Genomic DNA, 14,507 nt, shown 5'->3' on the forward strand with positions numbered 1-14,507 from the left:
AAACAATATTTATTGTAAGAACTTGGTTAGCCCAAAAAGTTTGTCAATCCAACCCGCGAAATTTAAATCGGCGGCAAAAGTGAAAAAAATTTCGTGAACGTGTTTAAATTTCAAATCTGCCCCTAAAAAACAGTACTCCGGATTTTGATTCTCTTTTAATCTTCACCGTTAACTTATCAAAGCATCAACGATTCGAATTCACTATCCGCGCCAAACGAAAGTAACCAATCATAGAGCATCCCCAAATCCTATATAACAAAACCCCCTCTTTACCAAATTCCCCACGCTGATAGCCTTTCGCTCCACTCAACCTAACTTTGATCTAATCTCTTAGTTTCAAGCACCGTTTGTGTTTCTGTAGATTCAATGGCCCCAAAGGCGGAGAAGAAGGCGGCGGCGGAGAAGGCCCCAGCAGCCGAGAAAGCTCCGGCGGAGAAGAAGCCGAAGGCGGGGAAGAAGCTCCCGAAGGAAGGCGGAGCTGCGGCGGCGGGAGAGAAGAAGAAGAAGAGGACGAAGAAGTCGACGGAGACCTATAAGATCTACATCTTCAAGGTGCTGAAGCAAGTGCATCCGGACATTGGAATCTCTAGCAAGGCCATGGGGATCATGAACAGTTTCATCAACGATATTTTCGAGAAGCTTGCTCAGGAGGCTTCTCGTCTTGCCCGCTACAACAAGAAGCCCACCATCACCTCCCGCGAGATCCAGACCGCCGTGCGCTTGGTTCTTCCCGGAGAATTGGCTAAACACGCCGTCTCTGAAGGCACCAAGGCGGTAACCAAGTTCACTAGCTCCTAGAATGTTACAGAATTTGTGTTTTTTTAATTTTTTTTTTTTTTTTTGGTATCTAGTGTTTCATTCACTGATTCACCGTTAATGTCCCATATTCCGACTTAATTAATATATATCCAATTATTATTGCATATGTTGTGTGTTAAATATCAATTTATTTGCTTTCTATCTCAAAGTATGCTGCCATAGTTATAACTGAGTTTCCACCATTAATGTAGCACTCCACAAACACAATGGACAAACGCATGCGTCAGCTTAATTGGAATTTATTTGCTCCTATAATAAGATAGGAATTTGGATGGTTAATCACTTTTGATTTTTTTTTTTTTACTCAATCCTATATAAGCGGTATTATAATGGGGCAGTAATGTTGGTTTACCCGGATGGTGAGACATACACTAGATGTTGCTGTGATAGATACTGGACAGGGGCTTATAATTTTTACCAGTAGTGAAATTTTGTACTCCCTCAACTATACTTCATGAGGTAGCATAATTTCATTTAATACTTTGAGATCATGGTCTTACCCCTTTGATTTTTGTTTTGTTTTGTTTCATTGTGAAGACATCTAAGATTTGGGAATTGATTAATGAAGTAAATCAAACTTTAAAAGGTCAATGGTAAATTACTCTATTTTAGTAGTTATATTTGTGTGATATTGTCTTACGACGGATCTTTCTCTGTGAAACGAGTTGAGTCAGGTCAATATTAAATGTAATACAAAGTATTATTATTTTATTAAGAACAAATGATGTTAGTCTTAATTGGGATTAAAATTATGTTTGAGTATAAATTGTATTAAAGTGTTTACTCATTAGGCTATTTGTGCTGTTCATTTTCAATTTTTATAAACAAAAAATTAAGACAATGAGATAATAATTCAATTGAATCCGTAAGACACTAGCCCATAAAAAAATCAAATTCATTATGGATTTTTAAATATAAAAAATACACCTTTTCAAAAAATATATATATAAAAAATACATAAACTTATATAATAAATAAATACTAATAATACAAGTGTATGTATGTGTATATATAAGTGTGGGTGTGGGTGTGGGTCAGGGACACCTTCCCCTGCACTCGCCTCATACCCGTGTAGGTGTACAAAATTTTTCATTACTCAAATTGTGTGAGTATTTTAAAACTCGTAGATACGAGAATGCGAAAAATCTATTGAATGCGAGTAGAATTGTCATCTCTACTTTCGACACACTACTCCAAGTGGAGTTGCTACCAATCCGAGCCTCATTAATATAACTTTTTTGAAATATTTAGTTTAAACCAATACGTTTAATACCATAGCAAGTATTACAAGTGGCCTACCGTATAGTTTGGTATCTAGTATCTCGTATGTTCATTTCATTTCCTTTAACACACTTAACACCACCATCTAAGTTGTGTGGGTTTGAACAAAAAATTAGGGGCGGGAGATTTTCAGTTCGTTTTTTTTTTTTTTTTTTTTTCTTTTGGGGTGGTTAATTGAAATCATTCGCCTTCAAATTTCAGTTCGGCTCAGCTTGAAAGAATTCGATTTCAACTTGTATTTGGTTCATAAATATAAGCATTCAATGTTATTTTGTACACATAATTATTTATTTATTTTTACTAATAATTTAAAATTCAAAATTTAAACAAGGCAACAATGCATATTTTAAATTTCTCAATATGAAATAATTATAAATTGAACTAAAATCTTTACTATGTCTGACATTAACGGCTCGTTTGGTTCGCTGAAAAATATTTGAAGGGAAATGAAATTGAAATTCCATAGAAAATAAATTTCAAGAAAATAGATTCCATTGTTTGGTTGATGGAAAAGAAATTACTGGGAATATGAATTCCATTGTTTGGTTGAGTTTGGAATGGTAAGGAATAATGTGTATAATGACAAATATAACCCTACACAACAATAATAATATAATAATAATAATAAGAGTAATTAATAAAGAATGGTGAGTGTAAAATTGTCATATTAATTTTTCATGGAAAACAAAATATCTAACATGAGCTAGAAATTTTTTTTCCTCATTATTAAGAAATTTTTTTTTTCAATGAAAAATGTTTTCCATCCAACCAAACAACATAAAACATAATTTTCCTTCACTTTTAGGAAAACATTTTTCATGGAAAATGAACACCCCTAAATATCAATGTTGCAGACTCAGTGAGTAGTAAATAAAATTGTGAACATAGAAAAATGGTGAAAATTAAGATTTAGTATATATATTTGGATAGATTTTTAAATATACAATATTTAGTTTTATATATAATTAATTTTTCGGGTCGGTTCAATTTTTAAGGGAACAAAACCAAAAATATTTGATTATAAATTATAGAAGAAGTGATAAATTTTCAATAATAAATTAAATTAAATCATTAAGTTAATTTTCAATTCTATCGGATCAGATAACCTGAACCAAAATGCTATACCACAAAAAACCATCACAACCTTAGTACCCATACAGGCCTGCAGCTACTTCTCAATTTCTCATTGTTGGGCTCATCGTTTAAATCAACCTTTCTTGTACGGATTTGTTAGCCCGAAAAGTTTGCCCTTCCAACCCGCGAAATTTAAATTAGCGCCAAAAGTAAAAAATTAACGCGAGTGTTTTAAATTTCAAATCTGCCCCTAAAAAACAGTACTCCGGATTTCGATTCTCTTTTAATCTTCATCGTTAACTGATCAAAGCATCAACGGTTGGAATCCATGATCCGCGTCAAACGAAAGTACCCAATCATAGAGTATCTCCAAACCCTATATAATAAAGCCCCCCTCTTCATCAAATTCACCACGCTGTTTGCCTCTCATCTCACTCAACCTAACTTTTATCTCTTTGTTGTAAACACCGTTTCTGTTTCTCTAGATTCAATGGCCCCAAAGGCAGAGAAGAAACCAGCTGAGAAGAAGCCGGCGGCAGAGAAGGCCCCAGCCGCCGAGAAGGCTCCGGCGGAGAAGAAGCCGAAGGCGGGGAAGAAGCTCCCGAAGGACGGCGGAGCCGCGGCGGGAGAGAAGAAGAAGAAGAGGGTGAAGAAGTCGACGGAGACCTACAAGATTTACATCTTCAAGGTGCTGAAGCAGGTGCATCCCGACATCGGAATCTCTAGCAAGGCCATGGGAATCATGAACAGTTTCATCAACGATATTTTCGAGAAGCTTGCCCAGGAGTCTTCTCGTCTTGCCCGCTACAACAAGAAGCCCACCATCACCTCCCGCGAGATCCAGACCGCCGTCCGCTTGGTTCTTCCCGGAGAATTGGCTAAGCACGCCGTCTCCGAAGGCACTAAGGCTGTCACCAAATTCACTAGCTCGTAGAATGTTAGAGAATTTGCGTCTTTTATTTTTGCTATTCTAGGGTTTCATTTACTGATTTACCTGTTATTGTTAGATGTAAAGTGGCTTCGGTTAGCTCGGATGGTCTGTTATGCCAGTTGTAACGAACGTCTTATCAATGAATGAATGCTTTTATTTTTGCAAACCAAATGACTTATTTCCTTACGTTTCTTCCAGAAATTGTGAAATTCATCTTACTGTTCCTGTTCTCTGATCTTGTAATGCTTTCAGAGTCATTACAAGCTTCCCTTTCTGGTTCTCAACCTCTGCATATTTTAGGCTCATGTGAAGATAGCGTTCACTGATTTCTTTCAATTCGGCTTCGAGTTGTGATATTTTCTGTTCATTTTCATTGCCGGACCTTGTGGACTGTCCCTCCGGTTGCAAACTGAAAGTGATGTTTGTTTTGGCGTGTCAGTTTTTCAGGCATGTAAACGAAACTTGCAACTTTACTATTAGTCTAACATCTTGAATCCTCTAACAAATAATAAGAGAAATCAAATATTGATAGGGCTATACTGAAGTGCAGGTGAATAATCGTGACAGTCTTGCGACCTTACCTCTTAAACTGGGTTTTGTCGTCCCCAACCTGGCATCTTGATGAGCAATCATCAATGGTTACAATTTGAATGGTTTCGCAGTTGTTGCATTGGCTGGATCTGGCCTGATGTTAGATGAGAGATTATGAAATTAATTTGTGCTTCATTGATCTATTAAAGTCATGGAGATAATAGAATAGAGTTGGTAAATGGTAAGGACCTTTGAGAGTTTCTGTTCTTTGCAAGAAGTGGTTTTATCTTTGGCCACAGAATGCGAAGGTGAAGGCACAGAGTTTTCTTTTCTATTCAATTCTTCTTGGACGGATTGCAGTTCTTTTGAGAGGTAATATCTCTCCAACTCAAGCTGTTTTATTTTCCAGCGGAGTTGACTGTTTACCCTTTTGCTTTGAGTTAAATCATTCTTCAGCTCAGCATCCTTTGCGCACATTACCTCTCTTGCTGTTAGATCCCCTTCCAGTCTCAAAACTTTTTCCTCTAGCACAACCTTTCTGAGTCTGCATTCTTCCAGTTCAGTGACTGAATTCTGCATGCCAGTAAGTTCTTGAATCAACGAAGTCTTGTCAGCCTTTAGCTCTTCATTTTCTCCACAAATGAGTTGCAAAGAAGCTTCTAATCTCTCATTTTTAAACTTCATATCATTGAGTGAACCTTTAAGTGCCAGGACTTCATCCCGAAGGAAAGCTATTTTCAGTAATTCAATCTTTAGACTGGAATTTGCATCAGCCAGTTGTAGCCTCTCGCTTTCAGACAATAGCAGTTTTGACTCAAGATTGTCTATAATGCATTTAAGATTTGATTCACTGGATATCACATTTTCTAACCACCTTTGTAGTTTATCAGACTTAGCTTCCAAAACTACCTGGTTTGTTTTATGAGCATTAAGTTCACCCATGAGCTCATAAACCTTTCTTTCATATTCCATTTGTGTGGTAACGAGTTTTACCTCAGTGATCTCCAGATTTTGTTGAATTTCTTGAAGAGTTAGTTTCAACATTTTATTTTCTGCAAACAAGGAATGCATCTCATGAGAACCTTCAGAAGCTTTTCCGTCTTCTCTATCAGAAGGATCAAACATTTGATTGACAAGGTGCGGAGACTTTTGTTGTGGATACTCAAGTTCACTAAGTTTATGCTGACACAGTTGACTCTGCAAGCTCTCTTTAATTACAAGTCTTTCCTTGAATTCTTTGGTCTGGAGAAGGATCATTTCAAGTTCTGAATTCATGATTTTCTCTTTTGAAGAAGTCTCTTCCAAAATTGAAGAAAGTTTTGCTTCTAAAGATTCTATCCTGCTCAAACAACTGGAGAGAGAATGTTGGTATTTCCTCAATTCTGCTTCCAGGAGATTGCATTGTACCTTAAGTTCTAATCTTTGCCGCCTTAGTTCTCCATTTAGAATTTGAAGTGAATCACATTCTTCAATCAGACTCTCTGCAGTAGCTTGTAGCTTTGGGTTTGCCTTCTTCAGATACTCACTCTCCTCCTGAGAGTCCAACCATCGTTTTTGCATTTCCATCAGTCTCTGTTTCAATTCGAGCTCCTGTGACTCCTTATCCTTCTCTAATTCTCTGATCTCGTCCTGGAGGTTGCAGAGTTGAGTCCCTTTATGCTGCAGCTCCATGCGACTTAATTCCATTGCATCTGTGAAATGCCTCAGTTGAGCTTCCAACCCTGATACTCGTTCTGACAACTGCATATTTTCCTTTTCTAATTCAAAAACACAGGACTCTAGTTCTTGTTTCTCATTCTCTAGCTCTAAAATTTTCATTTCTTGAATCTTTTCAGAAATATTTCCGAATATTCTGCCTGTCACTACCATCATTTCTTCTCTCATACTGTCTGAGGTGATATCATCTTTTTCAGTTTGCACTTTTTCCATATCTTTCTCCACCATCCATGCTACCATTTGGTGATCATAAATTTTATTTGCCAAGTCCCTCCGGCAATGGTTTAGGGCTTTTAGGCCAACATCCTCTTCCAAACAGCCAGTTTTCACCTCCAGCATCTTGGAGTTTTTAGTTAACACATTGTTACCAATACTTTCGCCCTTTACTTCCAGTTCTTTGAAGTTCTTATATCCTTGATGGCTAGAACAAGGATCTTTCTCTGTTGAACATCCATAGTCTGACTTGTCTTTGATCTCGTATGTGTTGTTGACTTCTGTTCTGGCACCATCCTCACTGTACTTATCATTAGTACATGAAACCAATCTAGCCCTCAGCAACTGGACCAATTTGTCGAACACAGCTTTAGCGTGCTCTTTTTGAGCCATAGGATCTGTACCCCTTGAAATATCTTTATAAAAAGTAGCATTTCTTAACTCGATGTTTACCGGAGAAAATAGCATATGTTCTACCCCATTCACATTGTGAAAGAAAATTCCTAGCTGCTCACATAATGCAGGCACTAAGCTATCAATATCAAATGTTGTCTCTGGTTCAGAATACCGATTCCTGTCACTAACATCTTTAAGAGTGAAGTTCCTACTGTCAATTTCATCTCTTTGACCTTCTGATGGATTCACGGTGATCTCAGTTGCTTGTTTATCTGTTGCTTTCACACAACATGCATGGAGTTTTACATTAAGATCACAACCTTTGCATTTGAAAGCTTGAAAATTGGGGGGCTCCAGACAAGTGTGATTTTCTCTTTGGCCACTGCTATGAATTTGTAAGCTGTTTGGGACTTCTTCTTCAATCACTTCCTTCTGTAGAAGCAAGAATTGAAACCCATGTTTGCTTGTTTCAAATTCTGAACCAATAAGTGATTCACTTTGAGGACCCTCAAGAGATTTAGAACTTAGCATATCATGGTTTTCAGAAGGATCTTTTCTTGATTCTTTAAGTTTGAACAGAAGTTCCAGGTTCTCTTCTGTAAGCTCATTGCATTCTCTCTCAAGCTCCTGAATTGTTTTCTTCAGACTCTCAATTTCTTCAATTAAATGCATATTGGGCTTATTTGCTTCCGATTCCTCAGCACTGGAAGATTTGGACTCCAACTCCAAAAGACCCTGAGCCCTAAGATCTTGCTCAAGTTCTATCTCATGAATTTTCTCCTCTTGGGCTTTTTCCTGGCAAATAATACTGTTTTCCAAAGACATATGTGATTCCTGCAAATGCTGAAGCTTGAACTCCTGGCACTGTTTCTCAACAGAAACTTGTTCAGTACTTTTTGGTTGCACATTGTCCTCATCTCCACAACTATTTATAACTCCCATGACATCAGATCTTGAGTTTAATGCTAAAAGGTTCTCAATCTCTATTTTCTTCTTTTGAACAGTTTCTTCCATCTCCTGAAGGACAGAAACCAGCTCAGCATTGGATTCTTGAGATTTCCTCAACTGCAAAGACAAATTGCTATTTGATTCTGTCTGAAACTTTAGCTCATCTTCCATTTCCTTTAGGATATTTTCCGTATTTTTGGCCTGGAGATTTAAATTCTCAGCAGCTATTTGTTTTGCATTTGATTCTTCTAAGAGGACCTCCAGACGCTTGATATCATGCATCAATCTATTGGACTCTGTGTGTGCTGTGGAAAGTTCCATCTCCATATCTGCTATGCGCTGTGATTGATTGGCGAACTCCTTTCTTAAAGTTTCCATCTTGACCATTAATCTTCGGGCATTTAGTTCCCACATCCTAGCTTCAGCCTTAAGTTCTTCAATGTTTGCATCTGGTATTGATGTTCTGGTAATATGCAGTGAACACTGTCCTATTTCCTCTTCTGTGTATTCAGGATGCTTTTCCTGACATGATATAGACAATTTATTTGGAGAATTATTTGATTTCGGAGAACCATAAGAGTAAGAACTCCAGGGTGCACTGCCTCCGGATTCAGTTGATTCTAGTCTTCTAATGGCGTTGTTAACTACTGCACTTGAGTTACTTGCAGAGGAAAGACTATCCCGGCCCAATGAATCCTCCATCGAAGGCAGGGAATTGTTCCTTTCCTGTTGGAATAAAAGAGCTTAGACAGCAATGCAAATAAACAAAATTTTTGGGAAAATGTATATGGCGAGCACTAAATGCTGTATTTGTACGAGGCAATGATACTTTCTTTTAAATTCGTTTTTATGTGGGACTGTATCTATGAGTCAATCACTCAATCTAGATTGATCTAATGCTCTTTGTAAAGTTTATAATCGGGATACCTCTGACTTGTTGTCAATACCATTGCATACAGAATTCTCCTCTTCATTATATGCAGCAGTGCTGTTCACCTCATCACCCCTGAAAATTAAGACTCAACTTTTTCACAAAAAGCATGAGAGGAAGAAAGAAGTTGGCGAATGGAACAAATTCAACTTCGAATTTAGCATGGAACCTGAAACTTGTTCTTGGTGTTAGACACTTGATTTCAAACTGCAGGAAAAATAAAATAAATACGGAGGTGATATTTTGTTTAGCAAGTCAAACTCTGGGAAGATCATAGTATTATCGCAATCCCCCTCCCCTTCTTCTACCGCCAAAGATCAAATGCATTTAGAAAAAAATACATTTGATGATTGTATAAAACCATAAACGAGATTCAAGGGACTCAAAATTGGCTGAGAAAAGTACTATTCGGAAATCAGAATACATACTAGTACAGTGGAATTAGACTTAGTTGCTATCAAACTTCAAGAAGCAGTAGAAGAGCTCACATTTAAAACTGTCCCTTTATTGCATTTTTGCAAGGGTAATGAAACAGGAATAGAAGCTTCTGAATTCCTGTAGTGCCCAACATTAACTGTAGCCTCTCCAAGGATACCAGCTCTAGAGGATCCCTAATTTAAAAAAAAAAAAAAACTGTTAGCGATAATGACAAACAAGAATCAAGTAAACCATGGAATTTTTTTTTTTTTTTTTTTTTTTTTTTTTCCAGTTTAAAGTTGATCCAGACCATGGAAACAAGAAACTTGAAATGATCAAGGCCATTTGAGGCATAATTTTCTGGACTCCATAAAGATTCTGTCCATTGGCAAGTTCCATTGTTTACTGATGCTTTCCCTAATTTACTGATAGTTTTCCCTGCTTCAACAGAGATAAGAGACACAGAAAGCTTGTCCCATCCTTTAGGTACCTGCAAGAGCAAAATCGAAGCAGTCCAAAACATAGTGACAACAGACTTCAAAAATTAACTACCGAGGGATAAATATTACAGAATTACATGTAACTGATTTTTTGGTAGACATTTAATGAACAGGTCATGTTCCATGATTCTATATTTGTGATGGTGATCTTATAGAAATATTGGCAGTATGGAAAAGGAATCCGAACCTTCACTATATTTTACTCTTTTCACTTGTATGAAGATACCATTAAACTATAGTTTGCTTGAGTTACCTCAACTTTGCAGTTTATGTAAATAAGAAAGTCTTCATCACCCAACAATGGTTAATCCAAATTAAGAAATCCTTCACATGAACAAGGCATAGGTTGAGGTTGATCCTTCACCCAACAATGGTTAATCCAAATTAAGAAATCCTTCACATGAACAAGGCATAGGTTGAGGTTGATCCTCAGCAAAATTCATGCTATGTTGCTACATCAAATGTTGGATTGCTTAATTGCTTCAGAAGACTTCAATCCAATGGAAAGGCCACTCACAACAGTTCAAACAGCCTTTTGGAGCAACAATAATCTGACTCTTTGATCACACAATTTTAGGCAAGATAGACATATATCTCAATCATACAATACTTATTCCCCTCCCTTTTTCATGGAAAATAGGAACCATAGTTTTTAATGGCTGAGATAACTTGTTTTCCTAGAATTCACTGTTCTTTTTTCAAAGGAGACATTAGGTGATCATTGTTAACCTCTCAGTAACTTTATCACAGCCTAGGTGCATAAGACTGAATAAGGATCTATTTTGTGCACTTTATTTAGGACAATTGGGAAATATCTACAGGCAAACAATTTAAAAGAAGAAGAAGAAGAAGAAGCATTCTTATACATGTATTTGCTGCTTTCAGCAATTTCAAATTTTAGAAGAAACTATCCATCAAGATTCAGACTAACACCTGAAAATTAAAATGCTTACAGTTTCCCATCATGGAGCAGTACCTTAATGCTTTGCAAAATTATGAGCACGAATTTCAACAGTACACTAAAAGAAGTGCAGTGATCATTATTAGCAGCCACTACAAGAACAGAACAAAATATCGAGAAGATAAGGGCCAGCCTATCTACCATTGAAGTATATTAACGGCCATATCATGTTACAGAGCATTAATGATCTCAACAACACACGTGCATACGAACACTTTTATCAGAACAAGCTAACTTAAATGCAAGCTAATTTAATGCAAAATCACAAAAAAAAAAAAAAAAAAAAAATGCAACTAAAAACGGTATAAACAAACAATTTATACATGTTAAAAACCACTAATTGCAAATAAATCAGTAAAAACAGTCTAAAGAGCTTCAATAGCAGGATCATGAGCGGAATGTGTAATATCTCTGTGCAACTAACCTGTCTAGCTAGGTACTCTGTACTCATACATACACACACACACGCTATAATATGTTACCTGAAGAGCTTGAATGTTGGAGAAGATGAAACCGAATTTATCGCCGGAATTGTCAGAGGTGGACGACTTGTGTCTGCGCAGTTTGAACATTTCTCTCTCTCTAAATTGCTCAATACGGACGTATACGTATATACATACATACATACATACAAGCACAGACAGACAGACAGGATTACACAGAGAATGCGTATTCTGAGTTTGCGAGGCGAAGGTTAGAGACTTATTAGAGATAGAGATTAGGCAGTGAAGAGGACTGCAGTGAATATCGCAACGGCAGGTGACGGTGGTGCGAGTAGTTGGAGTGACTGGAGTAGTTGCTGACCTGGCGTTTTTGGCGTCTTTTTACTTAACCGCATTTGTCGTTTTTTCGTGGTGGCACCCTTGTATTTTGTCCTATTTCTATTTTCGCCTACAGTTAACTAGAGTAAAATAGTAAAATCCGTTTTATAATCCTAACCGATAAATAATTAAAACTTTAAAAGGAAGTAATTAATTTAAATTTTTCGTAACTAATCAATTCAAAGAAAAAAAAAATCAATAAACAACGGTTAAAAGGAGTTGAACTTGAAACTTATGTAAGAAAAGTTGTCTTCTCACAAATAGTTTATTTTATCGGGTTATGAATGCGGACATGAGAAAAGGACAAAAATGGGGGGTCGTAAAGTCACGAGGAGATTTCAGCAAATTTTGACTTTTGAAGGGTGTTATGTATCTTATGTGGGTGATGACAAAGTCCAGGTGATAAAGTAATTACCACTATATAAGGGAATCAGTTTCCATCTGTCGAGAATCTCTCCTTGGGCCACTCTCTGTCGCATAAGGTGATATGGATGTTGTTAGTGTTTAGTTCAGGAAACATGTTTTTTAGACAATACAATAATCTTACATCATAGAAATTAGGACAATAAGATTTCTGTCTCTCCCATTAAAGAAAGTAATTATCTTGTAATAAAGCCAATAGTAATGATTTGATTCATTGATTCCCACCAACAAATATTATACGTACTATACGTGAATATATGATTTGTACGTCCTGTCTAAAATAACTTGATGGAATCTAAGAAGTTGGTGTTATGTTGAGGAGACGAAATATATTGAAGGAAAGTGGCGAAGTCGGTGTCCCTGTAAAGCCTGGGGTGTGCCTGGTCGACAAGGGTTGGGGAAGGACGAATGAGTGTGCTAAAGGGCAAGCTGTGCAGTGAAGCCACTGAGATTCTTGATCTTGAAGAGTTGGCAACCACCCTATGCACCACACTCTTGTATCTTCCATTGCTAAATATCTGTCAATTCAATCAGAGGACAATGGCAAAATTAGCATATATAATGTAGTACGTATATATCTGCAAAGATCCCGCCTATGCACCCTTAGGTCGTGGCGATTTTCTCTATAGACTCCCGCCTAGATATTCGACTGTCTAGGCGCCTGCCTAGCGCCTAACTCAGCCGATTAGATCGAATTTGGCTGAGTTAACTCGTTCATTTCTGTCGAGTTAGTAGAGTTAACCCGACTGACTCTGCCTTGCTAATTATTTTCTATTTATATATATATATATATATATATATATATATATATATATATATATATAATATGATATATGCACTTACAAACTTGCAGTGTTTTTTTTTTAAAAAATTAATTAGTTGTCTATGCGACGACCTGGACCATCTAAGCATTAGGCACTAGGCGCTACTCTACAGCTAGACTAGTGTCTAGCCCCTATTACAATCATGGTATATAACTATATATAGTGTGATAACTCTAGTCAAGTTGGTCAAATTTAGGTAGCAAATTAAACTAACCTCGAGATGGTCTCCGACATTGACGACGAAGGAGTTGGGGATTGGGTGAACGGTCTCCCATCTGCCGGCGTGATGGATCTCCAGACCCTTCACTTCATCCTGCAACAGAAGCGTGAGCAGACCGTAGTCGGAGTGCGGCGGCATTCCCAGCGTCAGCTCCGGCTCCGGGCATGCAGGGTAGCAATTCACCACTAAAAGTTGGCTTCCTTCTTCAAACTCTTCAAACCTAATTTCGCCGCCACCCTCCTTCACTATTCCCAGGCTCTCCAGAATCGCCTCAATCAACATCAAGTACACTAGTCTTGTCTGCTTTGAGTAACTCGCCGCCGCCTCCCTATTTAAATACAAACCTTGAATAACTGTACTGTTTTAACGTGTGATTATAATTAACGTTTATATATATGATTAATGTACCGGAGACCGGGAGGGGAAGTTGGCCAGAATGGGAAGAACTGTGACAGGGGACTACAGTTGAGCTTCAGGAAATCTCTCCAGCAGAAGACTCCATCTTTGTTCTGGTTAAAGCTCGTACCGCACCGGACCGGCGAGTGCATGTCGCCGGACATGTACTGTGCTCTTTTCTCAAACGGAAGGTCGAAGAACCTTCTCCCGGCGTCGATCATGCGGCGGATTGTGTCGCTCTCTATCCCATGATTTATCACCTGCAACAACAAATGACTATATATTAAAATTGAAGCATGTGCTCTATCTCAACTAAAAGCCTAATCAGATTCGAACCAATGACCTTTGGTCTGGCTCTTACCAAATTGAAGTATGTTCTATCTCAACTAAAAATCTAAACTGATAGTTGGATTGCACAGCTCAATAATTAAGATCTCGGACAACAGAAATGTACTGTGCTACAAAGGCTCTATGTATATTTATATTGTATAGTACCTGAAAAAATCCATATTCCTTGCAAGCTTTGGCTATGGAGTTGACGACATGGGATCTGTTGGGGCCGTGGAGTTGAGCGAAATCGACGAGTGGCAAGTTGAGGTTTGGGTTTGGGTTTGGGTGTGGTTCATCTATACTAAAATTTGGTCGGTCGGAGACCGGAAATATGTATTTTTTGGGGACTTTAGTGATCCGGCTATCGCACAAATTCTTCACTCCTTTAAGGTATATACTACTGTCGTCTTCTTCCGGGGTTGTTTCGAAGCTCATTGCAGGTGCCATAAATATATATATATATATGTAAGAAATGTTGATAATTATTAGAGCTAAGATAAGATATTGAAGAAAGATGGAAGGATATGATGATGATGAGAGAATGAGTGGTATTTATAGGAGGAAATTAAAAGAATGGGATGGGAGTTATTTGTGCTGCATTATGGACTGCTTCTATTCAATCTCTACTGTTTATGTGTTCCATTCTACTCCATGCATATCACAGGTTAACAGAGACAAAGCCGTTGACTAGGTTCAGTCAACCAAGACTGCTTTTTATATAAACTTTTATTCACCTGTGGTCCCTTGCTGTAGATTGTCCACAATCGACATAAGA

General features: G+C 37.5%; 3 protein-coding genes across 4 annotated transcripts; 1 reads left to right on the forward strand and 2 right to left on the reverse strand.

Annotated features, from left to right (window-relative positions):
• The first annotated feature begins 268 nt into the window (after positions 1 to 268).
• LOC109188192 (histone H2B-like) lies at positions 269 to 4,267 on the forward strand. Its single transcript, XM_019338759.1, has 2 exons — positions 269 to 791; positions 3,679 to 4,267. Exons 1-2 carry the CDS (start codon positions 367 to 369, stop codon positions 4,106 to 4,108), a joined length of 855 nt encoding a protein of 284 aa, XP_019194304.1. The 5' UTR covers positions 269 to 366; the 3' UTR covers positions 4,109 to 4,267.
• Positions 4,239 to 11,623, reverse strand: LOC109188191 (golgin subfamily B member 1-like). Of its 2 annotated transcripts, XM_019338758.1 has the most exons (9): positions 11,201 to 11,623; positions 9,568 to 9,747; positions 9,329 to 9,451; positions 9,010 to 9,047; positions 8,837 to 8,915; positions 4,945 to 8,635; positions 4,886 to 4,911; positions 4,687 to 4,790; positions 4,239 to 4,514 (listed from the first exon to the last, which is right to left on the reverse strand). In XM_019338758.1, the coding sequence occupies exons 1-9, from the start codon at positions 11,342 to 11,344 to the stop codon at positions 4,316 to 4,318; spliced, it is 4,584 nt and encodes a 1,527-aa protein (XP_019194303.1). In that variant the 5' UTR covers positions 11,345 to 11,623; the 3' UTR covers positions 4,239 to 4,315. The 2 variants fall into 2 exon arrangements, with proteins under 2 accessions (XP_019194303.1, XP_019194302.1); XM_019338757.1 differs by having other exon boundaries at positions 4,886 to 8,635.
• Positions 11,624 to 12,166: 543 nt separating this feature from the next.
• LOC109187324 (protein DMR6-LIKE OXYGENASE 2-like) lies at positions 12,167 to 14,256 on the reverse strand. Its single transcript, XM_019337510.1, has 4 exons — positions 13,898 to 14,256; positions 13,415 to 13,662; positions 13,001 to 13,334; positions 12,167 to 12,480 (listed from the first exon to the last, which is right to left on the reverse strand). Exons 1-4 carry the CDS (start codon positions 14,177 to 14,179, stop codon positions 12,238 to 12,240), a joined length of 1,107 nt encoding a protein of 368 aa, XP_019193055.1. The 5' UTR covers positions 14,180 to 14,256; the 3' UTR covers positions 12,167 to 12,237.
• Between the last annotated feature and the right edge of the window lie 251 nt (positions 14,257 to 14,507).

This window comes from Ipomoea nil, unplaced genomic scaffold (assembly GCF_001879475.1).
Source record: "Ipomoea nil cultivar Tokyo-kokei standard unplaced genomic scaffold, Asagao_1.1 scaffold1421, whole genome shotgun sequence".
NCBI classification, from domain to species: domain Eukaryota; kingdom Viridiplantae; phylum Streptophyta; class Magnoliopsida; order Solanales; family Convolvulaceae; genus Ipomoea; species Ipomoea nil.

Excerpts from the sequence above, each read along its gene's own strand:
- LOC109188192 (XM_019338759.1), top strand. The coding sequence starts at position 367 with ATGGCCCCAAAGGCGGAGAAGAAGGCGGCGGCGGAGAAGGCCCCAGCA. Across the intron at positions 792-3,678 it reads GCGGTAACCAAGTTCACTAG|AGAGAAGAAACCAGCTGAGA; the intron begins CTCCTAGAATGT and ends GGCCCCAAAGGC.
- LOC109188191 (XM_019338757.1), bottom strand. The coding sequence starts at position 11,344 with ATGTATGTATGTATATACGTATACGTCCGTATTGAGCAATTTAGAGAG. Across the intron at positions 9,048-9,328 it reads ATAAAGGGACAGTTTTAAAT|TTTGAAATCAAGTGTCTAAC; the intron begins GTGAGCTCTTCT and ends TTTTTCCTGCAG. Across the intron at positions 8,916-9,009 it reads ACACCAAGAACAAGTTTCAG|GGGTGATGAGGTGAACAGCA; the intron begins GTTCCATGCTAA and ends CTTAATTTTCAG.
- LOC109187324 (XM_019337510.1), bottom strand. The coding sequence starts at position 14,179 with ATGGCACCTGCAATGAGCTTCGAAACAACCCCGGAAGAAGACGACAGT. Across the intron at positions 13,335-13,414 it reads ACTTCCCCTCCCGGTCTCCG|GGAGGCGGCGGCGAGTTACT; the intron begins GTACATTAATCA and ends GTATTTAAATAG. Across the intron at positions 12,481-13,000 it reads ATGTCGGAGACCATCTCGAG|ATATTTAGCAATGGAAGATA; the intron begins GTTAGTTTAATT and ends TTGAATTGACAG.